This window comes from Acinonyx jubatus, chromosome B4 (genome assembly GCF_027475565.1).
Source record: "Acinonyx jubatus isolate Ajub_Pintada_27869175 chromosome B4, VMU_Ajub_asm_v1.0, whole genome shotgun sequence".
NCBI classification, from domain to species: domain Eukaryota; kingdom Metazoa; phylum Chordata; class Mammalia; order Carnivora; family Felidae; genus Acinonyx; species Acinonyx jubatus.
Genome location: NC_069387.1, coordinates 122,389,168 through 122,410,796, shown reverse-complemented (window position 1 = coordinate 122,410,796; position 21,629 = coordinate 122,389,168). Strand labels below are relative to the sequence as shown.

The following is a 21,629-nucleotide window of genomic DNA, read 5'->3' as shown; positions in this document are numbered from 1 at the left end:
TTCACATTGATGTGCCCTGGTTTGGAAGTCCTTTGTCCGTTTTGTTGGATGTTATTTGACCCTTTCAGTCTAAAACTTCATGTTCTTCAGTTCTAGGAAAAATTTATGAATTATTTACTTGATTTTTTTTTTCATCATTTTCTCCATTCTCTTTTCCTGGAGTCTTATGATTTGATTCCTACAATGCTTGCATTAAATTTCTGATCTTTTCTTATTCTCTATTTCTTTATCTTTTTCTCTCTTCTTTCTGGAATATCTCTGTGCCTTTCTGCATCTTTTCTCTGTTGTGTCACTGAGGTATCTAGAGAGGGTAGAGTTGAACATATGTACTCAACTTGCCATCTTTCTGTGGGAGGTTATTTTAAAATTTAAGAAAATTGACTTCATTTTCAAGATCTGTGATCGATATAAAACATGCACAAAATTTAAAAATTAAATAGTACTAAAGTGTTCTACCTTTCCAATCACATTCCTCAGAGATAATCACTGAAATATTTTAGCTGTTTCTTCTGATAGATATCTGCAAGTTTTAAAGTAACATGCCTGAACTTTAGACTTTCGCTAATAAAAACTGAGGATTTCAGGGGCTGTGTTAACACTCCGTCTTTTCCGTATAGTTATATCACAGTTTTTTTTTGTTAAATTTGCCGTCCGTGTTTGTCTGATTAGGCCTATGGAAATATGTACTATAGAGCAAGATAGTGTAGTATGATTATATTTGCTTTTTGTGTACTTTATTTTTCTTGAGGTTAATAATTACCTCTTTTTTCCTTTGCATCATTTTCCATAAACCCAATCTTTCCAACGTTTCTACTTTATTTTGGCTTCTTAGGCTCAGCTCTTTGCCAAAGTCTGTAGGGTTAGTGCCTTCTACAGTGAGAAATCCTAACCTCATAAGAAGTGCATTCAAATAATTCTTTGAAGAGATAACATTTACATTGGGCCTTCATGACCAGTATTGTTCTAAGTGTATTACATGTACTGATTCACTTAATTCTCAAAAAACCTCTATGAGATTAGTTCTTTTCATATAAATCAGTGACTTTCAAAGTGAAGTACATCTAAAACAATCTGTTGTGTCCAGGACGAAAAAATTAAGACTTCTATTTATATATCTTTCCTTATTTGCTTAAAATGTCTATTTTCATGTGTTTTTATAATTGTTTTATTATAAACATAATATATCAGCACAGCATTAAATAAGTATGCTGGGGTATTTTATACTAGGGCTAAATAATCTAAAACTTTTGGAGATTACTGAGTTAAAGTGTAGTAGAGATGAGAAAGCACAGAGCTCGTGTCAGAAAGAGAAAGTAATTCTTGGGGCGCCTGGGTGGCTCAGTTGGTTAAGTGTCCAACTCTTGGTTCCAGCTTAGGTTATGATCTTGTTGTTCATGAGTTCGAGTCCCACATCGGGCTCTGTGCTGGCAGCCCACAGCCTGCTTGGAATTCTGTCTCCTTCTCTCTCTGTACCTCCCCTGCTCACTCTCTATCTCTGTCTCTCAAAAATAAATAAACACTAAAAAAAGAGAGACAAAGTAATTTATGCCCAGGATATAACTAGGAAGAGAGTAGATGAGATAAGGTTAAGAAAGTAGATTAGGGCTCATGTAGAAAGGCCTTAAATGCCAGGCATGGGAGGCTGGAATTTATTTTTAAAATCACAAACACCCTTATGACTTAATTGATATTTTAAACTTTTCTATAATCCTGTGTAGTGCCTGAGAGTTTATCAAAAGTCACCTCTTGAATCATTCATTCATTTATTCACCCAATAAACCTTTATTCTACTAGATGCAGAGATGGGTTTTAAATCCCAGGATGAATAAATTCACACCCTATCCTCCAGGACTAGAAGTCTGGAGGGAAGACTGCTACATGAACAAATAATTATATTGTAATATGATATACAAATGCTGGGGATAGCTACCTATAAAGTGCTTTCAGAGTTTGGAAGAAAAAGCTCTACCTGGGGAGTAAAATTTTTCTACTGCTCAGTAGGGACAAAAGTTATTTCAAATGCTTTTTTACCACTGGCTACCTTTATCACTGTAAATGATACCGTCATTTATCTCTGTGTAAGTATTGTGAAAAAGATGCATTCTTCAATCCGGTGGGAAATATTCAGAGATTGTTCTTTGGTCTGTTGATAAACATGGCATTTTTAGAGCATGTTTCTATTTGCAACTCTACCTCTTAGCCTCATGGATTGATTTTACATTTATGTTTATGGCTCTGTGCCAACATACTATCACGCATCATTTCACCTGGGTCAATGAAGGATAGAAGTAATTTTTCTGAACTTAAAAAAATACTAGATTTCAGTCTGTACTCAGAGAAATCCTACATGTCTTTTTTTAAGCTCTACTTAAATTCTTACAGGTGAAGGTTGAAAAACTGGAGGAAAGATTGATATTCATTTCTCTGAATCTTGGTTACCTCTTCTATAACATGGGAGGAATAGGAGTATCTACAACAAAACTCATTTTGAAGATTAAATGAGTGAATTATATGAAGCTTGTAACATAGCAGATGCTGTTTGAGTGTTAGCTGGTGCTCTTGTTATTAAAAATAGAAGTATAAGTGGTGAGGCATTGACCTCTGACGACAATCGGAAAACGTCTTTTATAATCTTACAGCGTTGATTGGCTTTTCTTATATATCTTTTACAGCTTTCATTTTTATGGGTTTCTCCCCCAAGAATCAGATATCTGCCAGAGTAGATTTTTTTAAGTTGATTTATTTTGAGAGACAGAGGGAGACAGAACAAGTGGAGGAGGGGCAGAGAAAGAGAGAGTGTGAGCAGGAGAGGGGCAGAGAGGGAGACAGAGGATCTGAGGCGGGCTCCGAGCTGATAGCAGAGAGCCCCGTGCACAGCTTGAACTCACGGAACCGTGAGATCGTGTCCTCAGCTGAAGTCAGACGCTTAACTGACTGAACCACCCAGGCGCCCCCAAGAGTAGATCTTTGTATGCATCTGACATTGTGTGTTATTCCAGTGGAATAGCTTAGAGCCAGATTGTAAATGCTCAAATCAAATCTTCATGTTCTGATGCCGACATACGTGACACACATGTAAATACATATATGCACACACCTCTTTGGAAACTGAGGTTTCAGATACAAGCCCTTCCCCTGCTTCCTTCAATCAATTCAGAGATGGACAGAAGGAAGAAATACTTTATTTTTTTTATTTAAATTTTTTTTAAATGTTTATTTCTGAGAGAGAGAGAGAGAAAGAGACTAGCAGAGGAGGGCCAGAGAGAGAGGGAGATACAGAATTTGAAGCTGGTTCCAGGCTCTGAGCTGTCAGCACAGAGCCCAACGCAGGGCTCGAACTCGTGAACTGCGAGATCATGACCTGAGCCGAAGTCAGACGTCCAACTGACTGAACTGCCCAGTCACCCCCAGAAATACTTTTTTTTTTTTTACTTTTTTTTTTTTAACGTTTATTTATTTTTGAGACAGAGAGACAGAACGTGGACGGGGGAGGGGCAGAGAGAGAGGTAGACACAGAATCGGAAGCAGGCTCCAGGCTCCGAGCCATCAGCCCAGAGCCCAACGCGGGGCTCGAATTCACAAGCTATGAGATCGTGACCTGAGTCGAAGTCGGACGCTTAACCGGCTGAGCCACCCAGGCGCTCCCATAAATACTTTTTAAAGACAAAGCCTCCTTGACTACTTAAGGCTTACCTTTTACTCTTCTTTACTTGATTGGCTTCCCTTTTTTGATCTGGGTTAAATTTATATTCAGAACCTTGGTTTAGGTCCCAGCTCTTACCCAAATATTTTAGTCCACTTTTCCCATCCCTAGACTATATATTTTGATTGAATATGCTATAGTAAGATTTTCTGATGCATGTTTAATTTCTCCCCATCTATATCCCTACCTCCTTGAGGCTAGAGACCAGCCTTTCCCTATGGTATTCCCCGTGAGACATAATATAGTGGTTGTTTTTGAATTCCTGGTGTTTTGGGGCGCCTGGGTGGCGCAGTCGGTTAAGCGTCCGACTTCAGCCAGGTCACGATCTCGCGGTCCGTGAGTTCGAGCCCCGCGTCGGGCTCTGGGCTGATGGCTCAGAGCCTGGAGCCTGTTTCCGATTCTGTGTCTCCCTCTCTCTCTGCCCCTCCCCCGTTTATGCTCTGTCTCTCTCCGTCCCCAAAAATAAATAAATGTTGAATTCCTGGTGTTTTGGTTTTTTTCCTAATATTCTTTGATGAACTTTCCCCTCTATCCCTCCCCACCCAATTCCCCACCCAATTAAATGAAGGAAATCTGTTTGAAGGAAACCTCGTGCTGGTCTTATTATAATGACATAGTAACAATCATTTGCAGTATATTTGCATTTACTCAGATATCATCTCTTCCTGGAAGCCTTGCTTGAATCCCTAATCTGGCCTGAGTGCCCTTATTCTGTTCCCATAGTACCCCGTGAATATCATTATTCTAGTTCTGACACATTATATTGACATTATCTGTTTATGCGTGTCTCACCCCTTATAGAGAAGGGATCTTTGGCTTATTCATTTTTATTCCTTTTACCTAGCCCCATCCCTGGTGTTCAGTTAATGTTTGTTAAACAAAATGACTGTATCTTGCCAGCTCTGCCTCCTCCTTCACTGGAGGGAGGAGAAAAGTTTACAACTGTATTTAAGTCCTGGAAATGCCAGAAAAACTGAAACATCTAAATTTTCTTCTCCTTGCTGTCAATAAACACCAGCTTTCTCTCTTTGAATGACATGAGGATTGAAAAAAAGAGGCAGTGAAAAATAAAACACAAAACCCCCCAAATTTCCATCAGTGTTCAGCCAGAATTATAAAGTTTTACCGAAGCGTTTAGAGATGCAATGACTTGGTATAGAGAGAAAACAAAAGGTAGGGGGAGATAGATACAGCAGAATTGGTCATGCGTTGATCGTTGATAAAGCCAAGTGATGGTCCATGGGAGTGGTGTGGATTAATTTATACTGTTCTCTTCTACGTATTTGAACTTTTACATAATAAAGAGTTCTAAAAAGTTAAGGTTTCGTTTCAGATGTTAACACAAGAGTTTTTTCAGAGCATATTAGCTTTCTAATTTTGGTCCTGCAGCTGACTATTTCTCATATCAAGTGAAAAGTGAAACGTCAACTTGAATTTGAAATCGTTTGGGACTCGGAATGATTAAGTGTCTTTTTTATCTTGCCTCTGGCACACTCTAACTACATTTTTTGAAATTATTCTTTACTTTTTTTTTTAAGTTTATTTATTTATTTTGAGAGAGAGAGAGAGAGAGAGAGAGCACATGAGCAGGGAAGGGGCAGAGAGAGAAGGGGACAGAGAGAGAAGCCCCAGCAGGCTCTACACTGTCAGCATGGAGGCTGATGCGGGGCTTGAACTCACAAACCACGAGATCATGGCCTGAACCGAAAGCAAGAGTCAGATGCTTAACTGACTGAGCCACCCAGGCGCCCCGAAACTATTCTTTAAATTTAAAAATCTACTTACACAAATTACATTATTTAGGTATTTATTATGTGTCTTGCAATTAAAAGGAACCTAACAAATGTGTTTTCGTTGTGTGCAGTAAAGCCACTGAACCAGTCAGTAGCTGTGATGGATTATACGCTTACTCATGTTCTTGCCCAGGGCCCGAGAGCAATCAGGGTTAGTTGGACTGTGTCAAGGCCAGAGTAATGTGTGAAAGGCATTTTATTTGGTACACCAGTGACCATATTGCATTTTGAGTTTTCTTCAGCAGTAAGGATGGGTTGGTACCAAGCTAACCACCCTGTACTACTTGTTACAACTTTTGTGATATCAGCCAACATTTATAAGACTACCAGCTGTGGCTAAGGATGTAGTTTTGGGCTTTAGAGTGTAATTTTTCATCTGTGTCACATTAGCCCATTGAACCCACAACTCTGATTTTATAGAACCAAAATATACTTTCTTCTACAAACTTAGAGATGACTGGGGTCTTTCTCCCTAAGCAGTGATTCCCTCGGCTTCACATCTTATTTATTCAGATGCTCCATTAACTGTTCAAAGCTTGTGAATTTGTGAAATGAAAAGCATAATATGGAATTCCGGGCTGTGATGAACCTTTTCGGCGTTTCAAGATACATCAAAGGGAATCCTGATGCCTTCTTCAGGATTTTCTGTCTGTTAATTCATTTGTTTGCCTTATTCTCTCCATACAGTCTCTTTCAAGGATGTGGTATTTTGACAACATAATAAACCCAAGAAGGTACAAAAGTAACTATCAATCAAATAAGCAGACTGGCAATTTCTTGAGTAAAGAAGGAACAGAGTACATTGTGGCTTGTTTCCCTATTTAAAGTCTCTACTAGTTTCCCTTTGTGTTTGAAATCCTAACTGTGCCTCCTTTGTAAAAAGACAAAAGCATAAAGCTTGGATGACATACCCTCCAAGAGTCAAAAAGATAAGCACATAAGAGGATATTAACATTTTTTTTGCTATAAAATATTTTAATGGGAAAAAAAGACTTTTTTTATTTTCTAGATGCCTATTGAATTCCAACAAAGTGCTTGCTAATATAATTGGTAAATTATGAAGCAAAACCATTTAAAAAATTTTTTAAATGTTTATTTATTTTGAGAGAGAAGAAGAGAGTGTGAGCAGGGGAGGGGCAGAGAGAGAGGATCGCAAGCAGGCTCTACGCCGTTAGCACAGAGCCTGATGTGAGGTTTGATCTCACAAACCATGGGATCATGACCTGAGCTGAAATCAAAGTCGGATGCTTTAACTGACTGAGCCTCCCAGGTGCACCAAATCAAAACCATTTCTAAATGAAATTTTTAATTCCCTATTGTAGGCAGTGATTGTTTTGTGCAGAAAATTAGGTTATTAAGAACTCGACTAAAAATTTCAGCAGCACCAAATTCCATGAGAAATTCATTGTGAAAGTTGATTGTAGAAAACCTTTGCTTCTGGCTGTGTCTGTCTTTGCATGTGGGGAAGACAAAATATTTCCATTAAATGGTGTAATGACAACAAGTTCCCAATATGTAAAATTTAGAATGATACGTATCAGGATTATACCAAATCCATAACACATGTAGTCTTCTAAGCACTGTGCTCGTTGCTGTACAAAAGACATAGAAGACATTGACCCTGGCCTTTACCATCTTTTCTGTTGTGGGAGATTGGACTTAAATGCATGAAACAGAGAAAAGCCTGACTTTCTTCCCTATGATAGTAGAGTCTTCCTTTGTAACTTCAGAATCAAACTTTTTGCCAATGCCTGGATTTCATTCTTTAAAAGTGCCTCAGTAGATTTTTCTTTTTATGAATTTATTTTTGAGTAATCTCTACACCTAAGGTGGGGCTTGAACCCACAGTCCTAAAATCAAAAGTCACATGCTCCACTGACTGAGCCAGCTAGGTGCCCCTTAGATTTTTCTTTTTCTTTCCTTTTTTTTTTTTTTTTTTTTTGAAGAGGAGAATCAGAGTATATATTGTAGCTGATGAGAAACTTCAATTAATATCAATAAATATGAAATTATTCTTAGCAAAATAATGATTCTTACACTTTTTATTAGTATGATTTAAAAAAAATGGAGTCCCCTTAGTTTTTTTTTTCTTTGAAGTTTATCTATTTTTTATTTTTTATTTTTTTATTTGTTTTTAGTAATCTCCACATCCAGTGTGGAGCTCGAACTCACAACCCTGAGATCAAGAGTCACATGCTCCTCTGACTGAGCCAGCCAGGCGCCCCTTCTTAGTTTTTATTACTACCTTTTGGTAGACAGTATTTGATTTTGAATTTTACACTTATGTGCAAATTGCATGGGTTCATATTCTCAAGAAAAATTGTTCCCAGCAAATCCCAAGCCCACCTTAAATGAACAAATGTATGCCCCCATAATAAAATTTGTCATTAGGATCTTGATTAATGAATTTCCTAATAAGTGTTTCTGTCTTATAAATAATAGTTCATGGTCATTTTGGGGCTTTTTGTTTGTTTTTTTGTTTCTGTTTTTGTTTTTTTAGCTCATGGTCATTTTGGGGTTTTTTTTAGTTTATTTTGTTTTTTTTTTGACTGGGAAAATAACTTTATATTCTTCAGGGGTGTGGACAGACATCTAGTCTCAGAACTTCTGGAATTGCTTTTTGGTGCTAGCGGCCTTTGTGACTTTGAGCACGTGGAAGCGCACAGTCTTGCTCAAGGGCCGGCACTCAGCCCGCTGTGACAATGTCGCCGATCTGGACATCCCTGAAGCAGGGGGACAGGTGCACGGACATGTTCTTGTGGCGTTTCTCAAAGCGGTTGTATACAGTGGAGGTTCGGATATAATGGAGGTAGTCTCGGTGGGTGACAGTGGTCCTCTGCATCTTCATCTTGGTCACCACACCAGACAGAATCTGCCCTCGGATGGAGACGTTACCAGTAAAGGGGCATTTCTTATCAATATAGGTGCCCTCAATGGCCTCCTTGGGCGTCTTGAAGTCCAAACCGCTGTTTTTGTGGTATCGCGAGAGTTTCTCCTTGCCAGTTCCCCCAGGCAGAATCCTCTTCTTATTTTGAAAGATGGTTGGCTGCTTTTGGTAGGCACGCTCAGTCTGAATGTCCACCATCTTCCCGGCCGCCTGGAAAAAGGCGCTCATGGTCATTTTGAAACATATGTTTGTAATATCAGTGTGGCCGCGACACAAATAGTATAAATTAAAAACAAATATCTTCCATTTCTTATCTAGTAGAGTACGCTTGGGACAGAAACATGGTCTAGATACTTACTAATAGAAGCACTGGCCACATCTTAGTTCTGAAGTCACATCCACGTGGTTTAGTGTCATCTTAACTTTGAAGACATAAAATTAATGTTTTCACAGAAGGCTATTTATAAGGCAGGCTGTCTGTAATCACATACATCACATACAAAGGATAAAGGAAAGAAGAGGGGAGATAAGATCCCAATATGAGGAATACTGTAGAGAGATTGGAGCTGTTCACAGTCAGTCATGAATCAGAGTTTCTGCTCTGCTACTTATTTTGTGACTTTAATCAAGTTTTGTAACCTTCCTGGCCTTATTTTTTTCCCCCTAACTCAGAGGGTAGTGATGAGAGCTAAGCTAATGTATATAAATTACTTGGTGGCATTTCTGGGACATAGTAAGTTTCCAATAATGGTAGTAAATGCAGTGTATCGTATTATTGTCAGAGGCATCACTTTTCCTTCCTCTCATTATTGGAGACACCTTCATTTTGACGCCTGTTCTTTACCACACAATTCCCTTCTTGCCCTTCTGATGAGTGGCCTAAGCTTTGGATAGCATCCTTGCATTGCTTCCTCTCATATTGACGTCTCTAGTCTGGACTCCTTTTCTACATCTCCAGTTATATGTTGAAAGATCTCTCAAACGTGAAATGTCCAAAACTAAATTCCTTGTTCCCCCATAATCTCTCCCATCTCAGTAGCAGGGGTGGGGAGATGAGAAGCCACAAGAGATACAGTGAAAAGGGCAAGAAGCCAAGCTTAGGGCACACAAGCAAAGATGTCTAAACCTCTCCATCCTCAGCCCCTGATGCTGTAAAGTCCCTCTGGGATGGGGAGAGCCTCATTCACGTAGGCTTATGGCATGTGCACTGTTGGCACCCCAAATCCTGCCCGTCACAGTCATCACCATTATCCTGCTACTGATAAGTGCGTGCGTTGTGACAGGAAGACTCCTGGACTGTGAATAAGTATTTCTTTCTTTTTTTCTAAGTTTGTTTATGTTGAGGGGGGAGAGGGTCAGAGAGAGGGAGAGAATCCCAAGCCGGCTCCATACTGTCAGCGCAGAGCCCAGTGCAGGGCTTGAACTCAAGAACTGTGAGACCACGACCTGAGCCAAAACCAAGAGTCGGATGGGACACTTAGCCAACTGAGACCCCCGGGCTCCCTGGAGTAAGTATTTCTGGCCCCTTCCTGTATTGTGACTTTAGCTAAGTCACAGCACTGCTGTGTGGCTTAGTTTTTTCACTTGTAACATTACAGTGAAGATACTAACACTAAGGTAACCATTTAATTTTAGTCCAAACTAGGACACTTTGGAGAGTGAAAGGGAGCTATTGATAATTAGAATGACCATCACTTCTGGGCAAATGAGGAAGCATAGTGACCCTAGCTATCACTCAGATCCCCTCCTGCATTCATGATGTTTGATTGTGTGAATTCCCACTTCTACAGGAAAGATGATTTGTTACAAAGCATTGTTGTATATATTTAGTAATGTATATGCTAATATTAAAATAATCTGCTAACTACAACAGTCTATTAATATGGAAATCAATAATTGCTGCTAAAGTAATATTAAGTTAAATTGGCTTTTATGGGTTAGCCAGAGAACCAAAGCAATACAAAAAATGTTGTTTTCTTGAAAAATTGTATTCCAAGTCTGCTAACTTTTTTTTCAAAAAATAGCTTATTTTTAATGGGTCTTTTTTTTTTTTTTTTTAACCCGGAAGTCTGGCACTTCTTTCTGCCATAATTTGACTTATAGTGTTCAGTTATATTTCTTCTGGATTTTTTGAGAGGAAGAGCGTAATGGTGTGTGTGTGTGTGTATATATGTATATGTATGTATATATATATATATATATATATATATATATATATATATATATATAGGCCAGTTCATCACCTCATCACCTAAATTATATATTCTGAAAGTTTCCCATCTCTGATAGTTCCTTTCTTGGGATTTGGTAATCTCAGCCACTTTTTCAATATATATAAGAGTTTCAAAAGTGGTGATAGCAAACAGTGTATGGCATTTATTATGAGCCATTCACTGTTAGGCACCTTACATATATGAACTTGCTGAGTACTCTCTACAAGTCTGTGACCTACGTTATGCTGTTCCCATTCACAGATGAGGCAGATGACATAGAGAGAAGTTGACTGACTTCTCCGAGGCCACACAGCAAGATGGAGTCTATAGTCTGTACTCCTAACCACTATGTTTTACAAGAATAAGTTTGACACTTCGTTGTGCTCTTAGAGGTACATGGTTCTTAGGATGGCAGTTTCTGAAGACTTAAAGCTGCCTTTTGTCTCTATTTTGTTCCATCCTCATATACCTTCCAGCCTGGCATTTTGCCTCAGAAGGGCATTCATTGCACAGAGTTTACATAGAATCTTTGTCTGCTGAAGTCAGGTAGGAATCCAGTCAAGAAAACAAATGTCCCGAGAGAAGCACAAAGCACTATGGGAGTTCAGTAGTGGGAGTTTTTCCCTCCATGGGGAGGAGGATTTATAATGGATAAAATTTTGTTTTGTGGAATCCATAGAAAATGCCATTTCAGCAAAAGGAAATAGCATTAGGTAAATGAGAAAAGTCAGGGCATTTACAGAAAATAGGAAGAAAATTTATGGAACATAGGGGCTTATGTAAAGAAGTGATGGAAAATAAGGTTGAAAATTAACAGATTGTGGCAAGATCATGAAGGATCTTGAAGACCAGACTGATGAGTTTATTTTGTTCTACAAAATGATGATTTTCAAAATTTGTTCCCCTTGCAACAAACTTGTGAGATCTGATAACATTTCATTCATCTGATGCAGGGAGCATAGTATGTAAGGGCTTGGGCTCTGGTATTCACCACTTGTACCTGTGTCAGCTTAAGCACAGTAACCTCTCAGGGACTGTGTTTTCTCATCTATAAAAAGTGGCTAAGAATAGACCCACCTTGTTGGCTGTTGTTATAAGGATGAAACGAGATAATCTATGAAAGGTGCTATTACGGTTTTACTATTTTATTGCCATCATCACTAGTAGCTGTGGATTACTGGAGTAATGAGTCTCTTAGGGGATCAGTGACAGGATCAAGACCTATGGAATTTAGCATCAAGAGTCCCTACCATGATTCTGATACCCCAGTAATTGATTGGAGTCATTCTTCTCAGTAAGGAAGAATGTAGCCATGTGGTGGCAACCTGCCCATAACTGGAATCCCAGGATAACTACCCAATAACTGAGAGAGTTAATTGGCTCAGCCCTAGGCAAGTTGCTTAATTCCTTAGGGGTCTCATTGTTCTTGCCTGCAAGATGAGGATAATGACTCCTCATTGTATAGTAGTAATAATGTTTAAATGTGTGGCACATAGTAGGCCTTATTAAATGGTGTGGTTATATATATATATATATATATATATATATATATATATATATATATATTTTTTTTTTTTTTTTTTATTACAACACTAACTCAAATCCTATTCCCAGATGGCATCACAAAGGAAGGATCTAAGCAATTAGGGGATTGTAACAGGTTGCCTGACCTCATTCCCATTCTTTTCTCACTCCTCAAGATTTAAATCCACCAGATTTCAAATGGGAAGTAAGGATCTCTTTATTCTTTCTGCATTCTGTCTCTGTTTCTTCATTGGTTTCTGTTTGGGTTGAAGGAAAAGTATGAAGAGAATGGTAAGGAAATGTGAGGAGAGGGTCAACAGTTGCAGGAATTTTCTTCTCTTGTTCTAAAAACACCTACTTAAACTTTGCGAGTTGATGAATATGTTACCTTAAGGTAGACAGTTGAAACAGGTGAATTTTTGAGATTCCCTTTTCACCTTGTTTTGATTGTATTTTTTGTGATACGATAGTGTGGTGACGCTATTGAAGCTTAGGTTGTAGGGTCTTAAGATGGAGACGATTTCCCAAATCCCTTTTTAGGATTAATTCTCTAGACAAGTATGCTCGGGCTCCAGGCCAGACAGCCACAGAAGATGAAACGATAGCCTGCCTCATTGGAGACATAGCATGCTGGATCCCTTGGGTAGTGAGGCATTGAGAAGGGGAGTTCTCTTCAGGCTTGTCGACCCTGATGAAGACGAAGGTAGGGCCAGAGACGCTGAGCTGTCTTTTTCTAGTGTTCTGGTGAGGATGTAACCACCCGTGCTCTGAATCCTGCTGAGACTGCAGACGTGACTTAGAGCACTCATCCATCACCGACAAAAAAAAAAAAAAAAAAAAAAAAAAAAATCTTATAACACAGCTATGGGAAAGCACTTAATTGAAAAATATAAAAACCATTACTCAAATTTGCCAGAATAAAGTCCTGGTTAATTGTGATTCCAGAATAGTCACTGTAAAAATTCTGACCTGACCTGATTTTATCATTTAAAATGTTTAGCTTATTTAAAAACAAATGTTTAGTGCCATGCCACTTTTAATGGGGCGCCTGTCAGTTGGTTAAAGCGTTCGACTTCAGCTCAGGTCACGATCTCGCGTCCGTGAGTTTGAGCCCCGCGTCGGGCTCTGGGCTGATGGCTCAGAGCCTGGAGCCTGTTTCTGATTCTGTGTCTCCCTCTCTCTCTGCCCCTCCCCCGTTCATGCTCTGTCTCTCTCTGTCCCAAAAATAAATAAACGTTGAAAAAAAAAATTAAAAAAAAAAATGTTTAGTGCCATGCCACTTTTAAAAAAAAATTTTAAAGCTAAATGTCTATGTCAGCTCTAGTTGTACTTATTGAAAGGAATGTTTAAACAATGTCAAAGGAGGATGAGACCATCATTCCGTATCTAAAATTAAGAGACAGTTGAATTTACTGCTCCCTGTTGTGAAGTAGTTACACTGGGATCAGGCAAAATCTCTCTAGGCCAGCAAACTGCCATTCTTACATAGGGTTTAGGGTTTGGGAGTTGAGGGTTCAAAAGCACAAGTGGGCTGATGCCAGGTGGAGAAGTACGGTTACTGGGGTGTGAGTAGTGTTGTTTGGTTGGCCCCAAGCCGTATACTTACTGGACTGAATTTGTTCCTAATTGGCTACTTCAGAAGCAAGGACTGTCATTGATTGGCTGGCTTTTAAAGTGTGTTCAAGAATGTAAGTTGTTTATTGACTGAATGAATTCAAAACCACTTCTGTCGGCTTTTTGTTACATGGTGAAAGAATCATCAGTGTTTTCCTGGGAATGTGGGAACTTTCGAAATTCTCAGTCCCCATTGTTCTTAACTCAGTCAAAGCTCCAGGAGATCATTAAGGATTGTCCAGACCTTCCTCTCTGTTGTTGATTCTTCTTGAAGATGGGGTTTCATTTGTGAAGATCTGATTTTCAGTTTGTATCAATCAGCGTGATTTCATTTATTTCTTTGAAGCATTTATTGAAACATTCGCCAGGACAGTAACTGTAGAAGAATTTGAGGTGCTAGATAATAAACATCAAATGACTCTGAGGCAAACAAGAATAATTAGAAGTATTGGGAGGGACTAGTATATATTTCACTCGCATAACCTAAGATTTTTCAGGTATGACCAAGAAAACAAGTCTTAGGCATTCCCTAGGTGGCCAGACTGCCTTTTCTTTCAGCTTAGATATAGATTGCTGTATTCTACCTGTAATGTTGGTCAGGTATAAATAACATGAGTGTTAGTAATGGTTTCAGTTGCCCAAAAGAAAGTCCAAAGCCATTCTATTATCTATAACTGGAACTGTTATTTTGATAGTCTTGTATGGACGCTGTCTACTTGTATGATCATCTCTGTTCTGAGAATCTTGGGTTAATAGTCAAGTTCTATGAATCATCTGTTCCTGGGGGTGCTCTGGAGAACCTGTTTTTTTTTTTTTAAGTTTTTTTATTTTGTGAAAGAGAGAGAGCATGCATGAGTGAGGGAGGGCCAGAGAGAGAGAATCCCAAGCAGATTCTGCACTGCCAGCACAGAGCCCAACACGGGCTCTGTCTCACAAACCATGAGATCATTACCTGAGCTGAGATCAAGAGCTGGGGGCTTAACCGACTGAGCCACTCAGGTGCACCTTGGAGAACCTGTTTTAGGTTCTCGACTAGTATTACCTTCCAGCTCCTCTAAGGTCTCTTCCATCTTTTCCCCCAGAGCGTGTCCATCGTTGAGTCTTATCCAGGGATCATGTTTCGTCTTGTTTTGTTTTTAGCTGAATAATTGACTTTCCTTTCAAACTGGGTTGTACCTGTACATAGACAAAAAGATCAGGGATTATTTTATTCATCGTCATAGACTCAGCACCAGCCCCTAATGCAGTAAATAATTATCAAATACATTCAGCTTTATATAATTCTTAGATTATTTTAGGCATTTCAGTCATGTTTCTTTTTGATTCTGATCTCACTGAAAGCAATAACTATGTCATATTCTTTTCTGAGTAACCCAGAAAGCTTATCACAGTGTTTTCTATGTTAGGTACCAATAAATATTCATTAAATTGGATTCAAGATGCATTGAGCATACTTTGGATATTTGGGAAAATACTTGACATGGTTGCTAACCGCTTGAGCAGAAGACGCCAGACACAAAAAGAATACATAATATATTATTACATTTATATTAAGTATAGATAAAGGCGTATACAACTAAAAAAGAAAGTAAATGAAGTTTGATAACTAACTTGTGCCAGAATAAGAACTGAGGCAAAGGAAGAAACAATAGCTTGTGGCTTCTAATTCAAAAACTGTTCGGTGAGTGATCAGGATCATTCTTTTTCTCCTCGCCTCTGTTTCTACTCGCTACTGTTCTTAGATACCCTATTTACAAGAAGAATATGAACTAATATTTATTAAGTGTCTATTAATTGCCAGATGACTTTTTTTTTTTTTTTTTAAGTAGGCTTCACGTCCTGTTCAGAGCCCAATGTGGGGCTTGAACTCACAACTCTGAGATCAGGATCTGAGCTGAGATCAAGAGTCAGATGCTTAACCAAGTGAGCCACCCAGGTGCCCTAGCCAGACACCATTTTTTCTTAATGTTTATTTATTTATTTTAAGAGGGAGAGAGGGTGTGAGCACATGAGTAGGGGAGGGGCAGAGAGGGAGAATACCAAGCAGGCTCCACACTGTCAGCACGGAGCCCAACATGGGGCCCAGTCCCACGAACTATGAGATCATGACCTGAGCTGAAACCAAGAGCTGACTGCTCAACCGACTGGAGGCACCCAGGTGCCCCAGACAACACTTTTTATTGAAATTATTTCACATAATACTTTTAGCAGCCCTCTGAGATATGCAGTCTTCTCTACTTTCCAAGTGACAAATCTGAGAGACTGAAAGTTTAAAAAACTTATGCAGAGTCAGGGAGCCTGGGTGGCTCAGTTGGCTAAGCGTCCAACTTCGGTTCAGGTCATGATCTCACGGTCCGTGGGTTCCAGCCGGACATAGTAGGGCTCTGTGCTGACAGCTCAGAGCCTGGAGCCTGTTTTGGATTCTGTGTCTCCCCCTCTCTCTGTTCCTCCCCTGCTCATGCTCTGTCTCCCTCTCTCTCAAAAATAAATAAACATTTAAAAAAATTATGCAGAGTGACAGAAGTAGTTAAGTAGTAGATAAAATTTGAATTTAGATCTGTGTTACTTCAAAGTCTTTGTTCTGTCTATTCTATCACAAAGTAAAAGGACCAAGAATTTAACCTGGTAATTTCATTATTTATTAGCAGAGGATGACAGAAAGAGGTCCTACACTCGAGGGCAGGGGTCAGCAAACTTTTTCTGAAAAAGGCTAGAGAGTCAACATTTTAGGACTTGGAGGCCATGCGGTCTCTGTCACAAGTACTCAACTCTGCTAGAACAGCACAACAGCAGCCACAGACAATATGTAAAGAAATGAGTGTGGCTGGTGTCCCAGCAAAACTTTGCCTATGGACACTGGAAATGAAATTTCCTAAAATGTTTATGTGTCACAAAATACTATTTTTTCTTTGGTTATTTTCAACCATTTAGAAATATCAACTTCTTACCTTATGGGCCATACAGGTAGGTGCTGGGCCAGACAGGCTATAGTTTGCTGACCCCTGCTGTAGGCTGTTCCTAGAAGAAACCCCTATCAGAGTCCTTATATATTTTTAGGAATTTCCTTTCCTTTATAGACAGATTTAAAAAGTTCAACAGATACTTATCAAACCTCTCCCTATGTGGTGCACACTGCTACTTGTTTTAAAGAGATGAATTCTGGGGCGCCTGGGTGGCTCAGTCGGTTAAGCGTCCGACTTCGGCTCAGGTCACGATCTCACAGTTTGTGAGTTCGAGCCCCGCGTCAGGCTCTGTGCTGACAGCTCAGAGCCTGGAGCCTGTTTCAGATTCTGTGTCTCCCTCTCTCTGACCCTCCCCCGTTCGTGCTCTGTCTCTCTCTGTCTCAAAAATAAATAAACGTTAAAAAAAAAAAAAAAAAGAGATGAATTCTCCAACAAAACAATTTGAAAGAAAATGACATTAAGGTCTAATTTATATGCAGTAAACCATACCTGTGTAAAGTGTAGTTTGATGAGTTTGCATACATAGTTTGCACAGTTTGTAGTTTGCTTAGTTTGTGTAGTTTGCATAGTTTGACGTATGCATGCATCCATGTAACAACCACCACAATCAACATATAGAACATTGCCTTCGCCCTCAAAAAGTTCCCTCATGCCCCTTTGCAGTCAGCGCCCCTCTATCCCTGGCTCTAGACAACCACTGATCTATCCTTTATCATTATAAATTGTATTTTCCTTTTCTGAGTTTTCATATAAATGAATATAAATTTATATTCTTTGACTCCTTCTTTTACTCCACATGTGTTTTGAAATTTATCCATATTGTTACATCTGTTAGTAATTTGTTCCATTTTTGCTGCTTAGTATTCTACCGTATGACTATACCCAACTGGTTTATCCATTCACCTGCTGATGAGCATTTGGTTTGTATCCAGTTTGGGTCTATTATGAATGAAGTTGATATTAACATTTATGTATAAGTTTTGTGTAGACATATGTTTCTGTTTCCCTTGGGTAAATACCCAGGAGTAGAGTTGCTGGATCTTCTGGAAAAGGCATATTTAACTTTAGAAGAAACTGCCAGTCTTTTTTCCAAAGTGGTTATATACTGTTCTGCATTCCCATTAGGGTGAGAGTTCCCATTGTTCCACATCCTCACCATTACTTAGGATTGTCAGTCTTTATGCCTTTAGCCATTCCAGTGGGTATAAAAGTGGTAGCTCATGACCATCGTAATTTCCATGTGCCTCTTGATTAACAGTATTGAGCATCTTTTCACGGGTTTACTGGCCGTTCATGTTTTCTTTTGTGAAGTCCAAATCTTATGTCCATTTTTTAAAACGGGTTGACTTATGGAGTTGTTAAGAGTTCTTTGTATATTCTGGGTATAAGTCCTTTGTCATATACATGTATTGAAAATATTTTCTCCCAGTCTGGACATTGCTTCTTCATTTTCTTAACCATATATTTTAACAGTGGGAATTTCAATTTTAATAAAGTTCAGCTTATCAGTTTTTTTCATTACGGTTAGTGCTTTTCTGTTTTAGAAATTTTCTGGATTTTTTAGCTGTTCTTTGGGGCTCTGATCCATTTTGAGTTAATTTTTATGAACTACAGATTAAGGTTCATATTTTTTCTTGTGAATACTTGGTTGTTTCAGCCCCATTTATTGAGAAAACTAGCCTTACCCTCCTTGAATGACTTTAGTGCCTTTATCAGAAATCAATTTACTATGTATATGTGGGTCTCTTTCTAAATTTTATTCTGTTCCACTGATGTATATATCTATTCTTATGCAACTGTTTTCTTTTGAGCCTTCACATGGTGTTTTTTTTTTTTTTAATTTTAGCCTCAAGAGAAATCATTTGCTTTTTTTTTTTTTTTTTTTTTTTTTGGCCATTCTTTTTAATTGCAAGCTCTCTTTATGTGGGTCTCAGTTCATTTATGGGAGTATCTGTATCTTTACAGCTACAGATATGCCAAATAACCAAAACTAATGTAGATGTTTTTTCTGTGATTCCTGCCAAATCAACATCCTTTTATTCTCTACTCTTAACAAAGAGTTCTCAGTGTGCTAGCATTTCAACAGCAGCAGTAATTATATTTATGAATTCTTATGTGATACTGTATCTCAAACCTTATGGAAGTCCAAGTGGATTATGTCTGGGCTTTCACACTTGTCACTTCTCATGGCTGCTTTTTTCTGAGATGTGAATTCGATTACGCATGTTCCTTCTTTTTGTACATCCAACTCTGTTCCCTGCTTCTCTCCATATTCTGTCTCTAAGCATAACTTTAGACCCTTCTATATCAAGAAAAGATCTATTTTCAAATCTCTCAATTGTTTCTTTGCCCCTTTCCCCCATTAAAATGAGTTGTCTTCCTTTCAGGGTTTACCTTTCTAAGGTCAAAGAAGTTCAGAACTGTACTCCTGACACCTTTTATTTTACCTGCAATCAGAGTGGTTTCCAGGTAGTTCCGTGTTCTAGCACTATTTATTACTCAGTTCCTGTAGATTTCAAAGTTATCCTTTTTAAATCTGTTTTCTGAGACAATATGTCACCTAGTAAAGTGAAAAAACAGATTTCTGTACTGAGCTTAGGCAAGGAAGGGGTTTTGGGTCATCATTTCATGGGGGATTTTTGTTTGTTTTAGTTTGAATTTTGTTTCGTATTGTCAAGCAACATGTATTCATGACGGTAGAATTGCCCCAATCCAAAGACCACCACCACAAATATTTCGGTGTGCTATTAAAAAAAAAAAACATTTTTTAAAGATTATTTCTCAAATTTGAGTAATACATATATTGGAAAGGCATACAATAAGTGGTTTTAAATGAATAAATATTCTTTTTTTTTTTTTTCCTCAGTTAAGTGTTTTGCTAGGCAACCCACAGAAAGGCCTCCTACTTGTAAGACAAGCAGGGCCATCTTTGGGCTAAGGGCAGAGGGTGAAGGAGGAGCCCCTAAGTGGCTCAGGGCCTGGTCTCTGCTGATTGCGTCTTTCCCTATTATTCTGTGGGTACTAACAGCATTCAAGTAATTTAGCTTGGTAGTTGAAAATCAATAAAGGTTCATTTTCTATAGCTATGTACATATGTTTTATTTCTATCCTTTTTCCTCTTATTAGAAACTAAGAAACATCTTATTTTGCCTTTTTTTTTTTTCTTTTAATTTTCCAGGCTGTCATTTCCTAATGTTAAGTGACATTAGTTATCACTGGCTCTTTGCATGATTGGAACAGAATGACATGGTCAGATGAGGGAGTGATCAGTGGCAGGATTAACTGGGCCAGGGTTAATGAGCACCCAGCCAAAAATTATGCTTTTTTAAAGTTTTAATTATATATTAAATATTGACTAAACAGTGACCTGCACAAGGTATGAAGAATAATAATACAGTGAACACCAGGACCCTCAGCGGTCAGCTTAAGAGATAGAACACTATATGGGCGCCTGGGTGCCTCAGTCGGTTGAGTGTCCGACCTCAGCTCGGGTCATGATCTCACGGTCTGTGAGTTTGAGCCCCGCGTCAGGCTCTGTGCCGACAGCTCGGAGCCTGGAGCCTGTTTCAGATTCTGTGTCTCCCTCTCTGACTCTCCCCTGTTCATGCTCTGTCTCTCTCTGTCTCAAAAAAATAAACGTTAAAAAAAAAAATTAAAAAAAAAATAGAACACTACCAGAACCTTAGTATCTGTACCTTGTAAAGCTCCACATTCTAAAAGTTACAAAATAAAGCTGATATTCCCTTTGTGGAAAAAAAATAAAATAAAATAAATAAAAGTTTCTTTTGGACAGAAGGTCTTAACCATTTTTGTGCCATGGACTCCTTGAGAATATTATGGGCTCCTTCTCAAAACAAGGTTTATTCTTTTCCCACCTTCGTCCACCTGCCACCTCCCAAGAATAGTTTAGACCAAAGAAAAGATGCTTTTATTTAAATATCAGAATTAGATTGAATTCCTGTTGACTGATAATCCTAAATTCTTCTGAGCAAACATTTGTATATTAGATTTTAATGAGTAGGGTTTCTAGTCTGGAGACTGGATTAGGGAAGCACATTTTTATAGGGGAAATAAATTCAGCCTTTGTAAGTTAGGGGTTTGGAAGAACTGTACTAATTTGCTACTCCTGGCATTTATTTGTACCATATTTCTAAGCCTTCCTTCCCTGAAGAATCATCTTTCTTTACATAGTACACAAGGCTGTTACTGGCATTTGGGGCATTGAGGGGATGCTAGTACCCAGGAATGTTGATTCCAGCTCAAAGAAGGAGCTGGCCAAGAGAATCAATATCGTCCAAAGCAAACATATATTCTTGTATTTGGGATATTTATTTAAATTCCAAGCAATACATCTAGAACATGCAGAACAGGCTACAAAGTTGCCTTTTCTGAAGGTATATTTACCTAAAGAATGTATGCATATTTCATAAAAAACAAACAGACGATGTAAAAACACAGTCTACCCTTGGTTTGATTTCAGTGTGTTTTTGCAGTGAAAAGCATGCAGTTCTTAAATAATCACTTAGTTTTAAAATAAAACATGTTGCATTAAGAAGTATCTGATATTCATTGTGACTTTAATAATGCATTGTATACTGTTCCAAGGAAACACTGATATCCTTTGTTAACTTGCAAAAAAATAATTTAATAAATTGAAACCTGCATGAACTTTAAGTCATCCCAATACCTTTAAAAAGAAATTGCATGGGAAGGGAATTTAAGTCCTATTTGAAAGAGTAAGAATATGTGGCAGGGAGGAGAAGAAATGCAAAGGTGAGGCAAACAATCACTATGTAATTGAGGACAACAGATTTCTTACCTTTGTACTCCAGAGCTAGAACAGATGGTGAAGACATAAATTCATCTATTTTCAAGGAACCTAAGCTAAGGCTCAGGGAGAAAGATCATGTTAGTAAGTGTTAGAAACCAGTG

The 21,629-nt window shown here is 38.5% G+C and overlaps 2 protein-coding genes across 6 annotated transcripts in view; one reads left to right on the top strand and one right to left on the bottom strand.

Annotated features, from left to right (window-relative positions):
• SLC41A2 (solute carrier family 41 member 2) overlaps positions 1–21,629 on the top strand; it is a 123,360-nt gene that overhangs the window by 84,148 nt on the left and 17,583 nt on the right. The window lies entirely within an intron of this gene.
• Positions 8,062–8,637, bottom strand: LOC106971919 (40S ribosomal protein S11-like). The gene has a single exon (XM_015068821.3). The coding sequence runs from the start codon at positions 8,615–8,617 to the stop codon at positions 8,183–8,185; it is 435 nt and encodes a 144-aa protein (XP_014924307.3). The 5' UTR covers positions 8,618–8,637; the 3' UTR covers positions 8,062–8,182.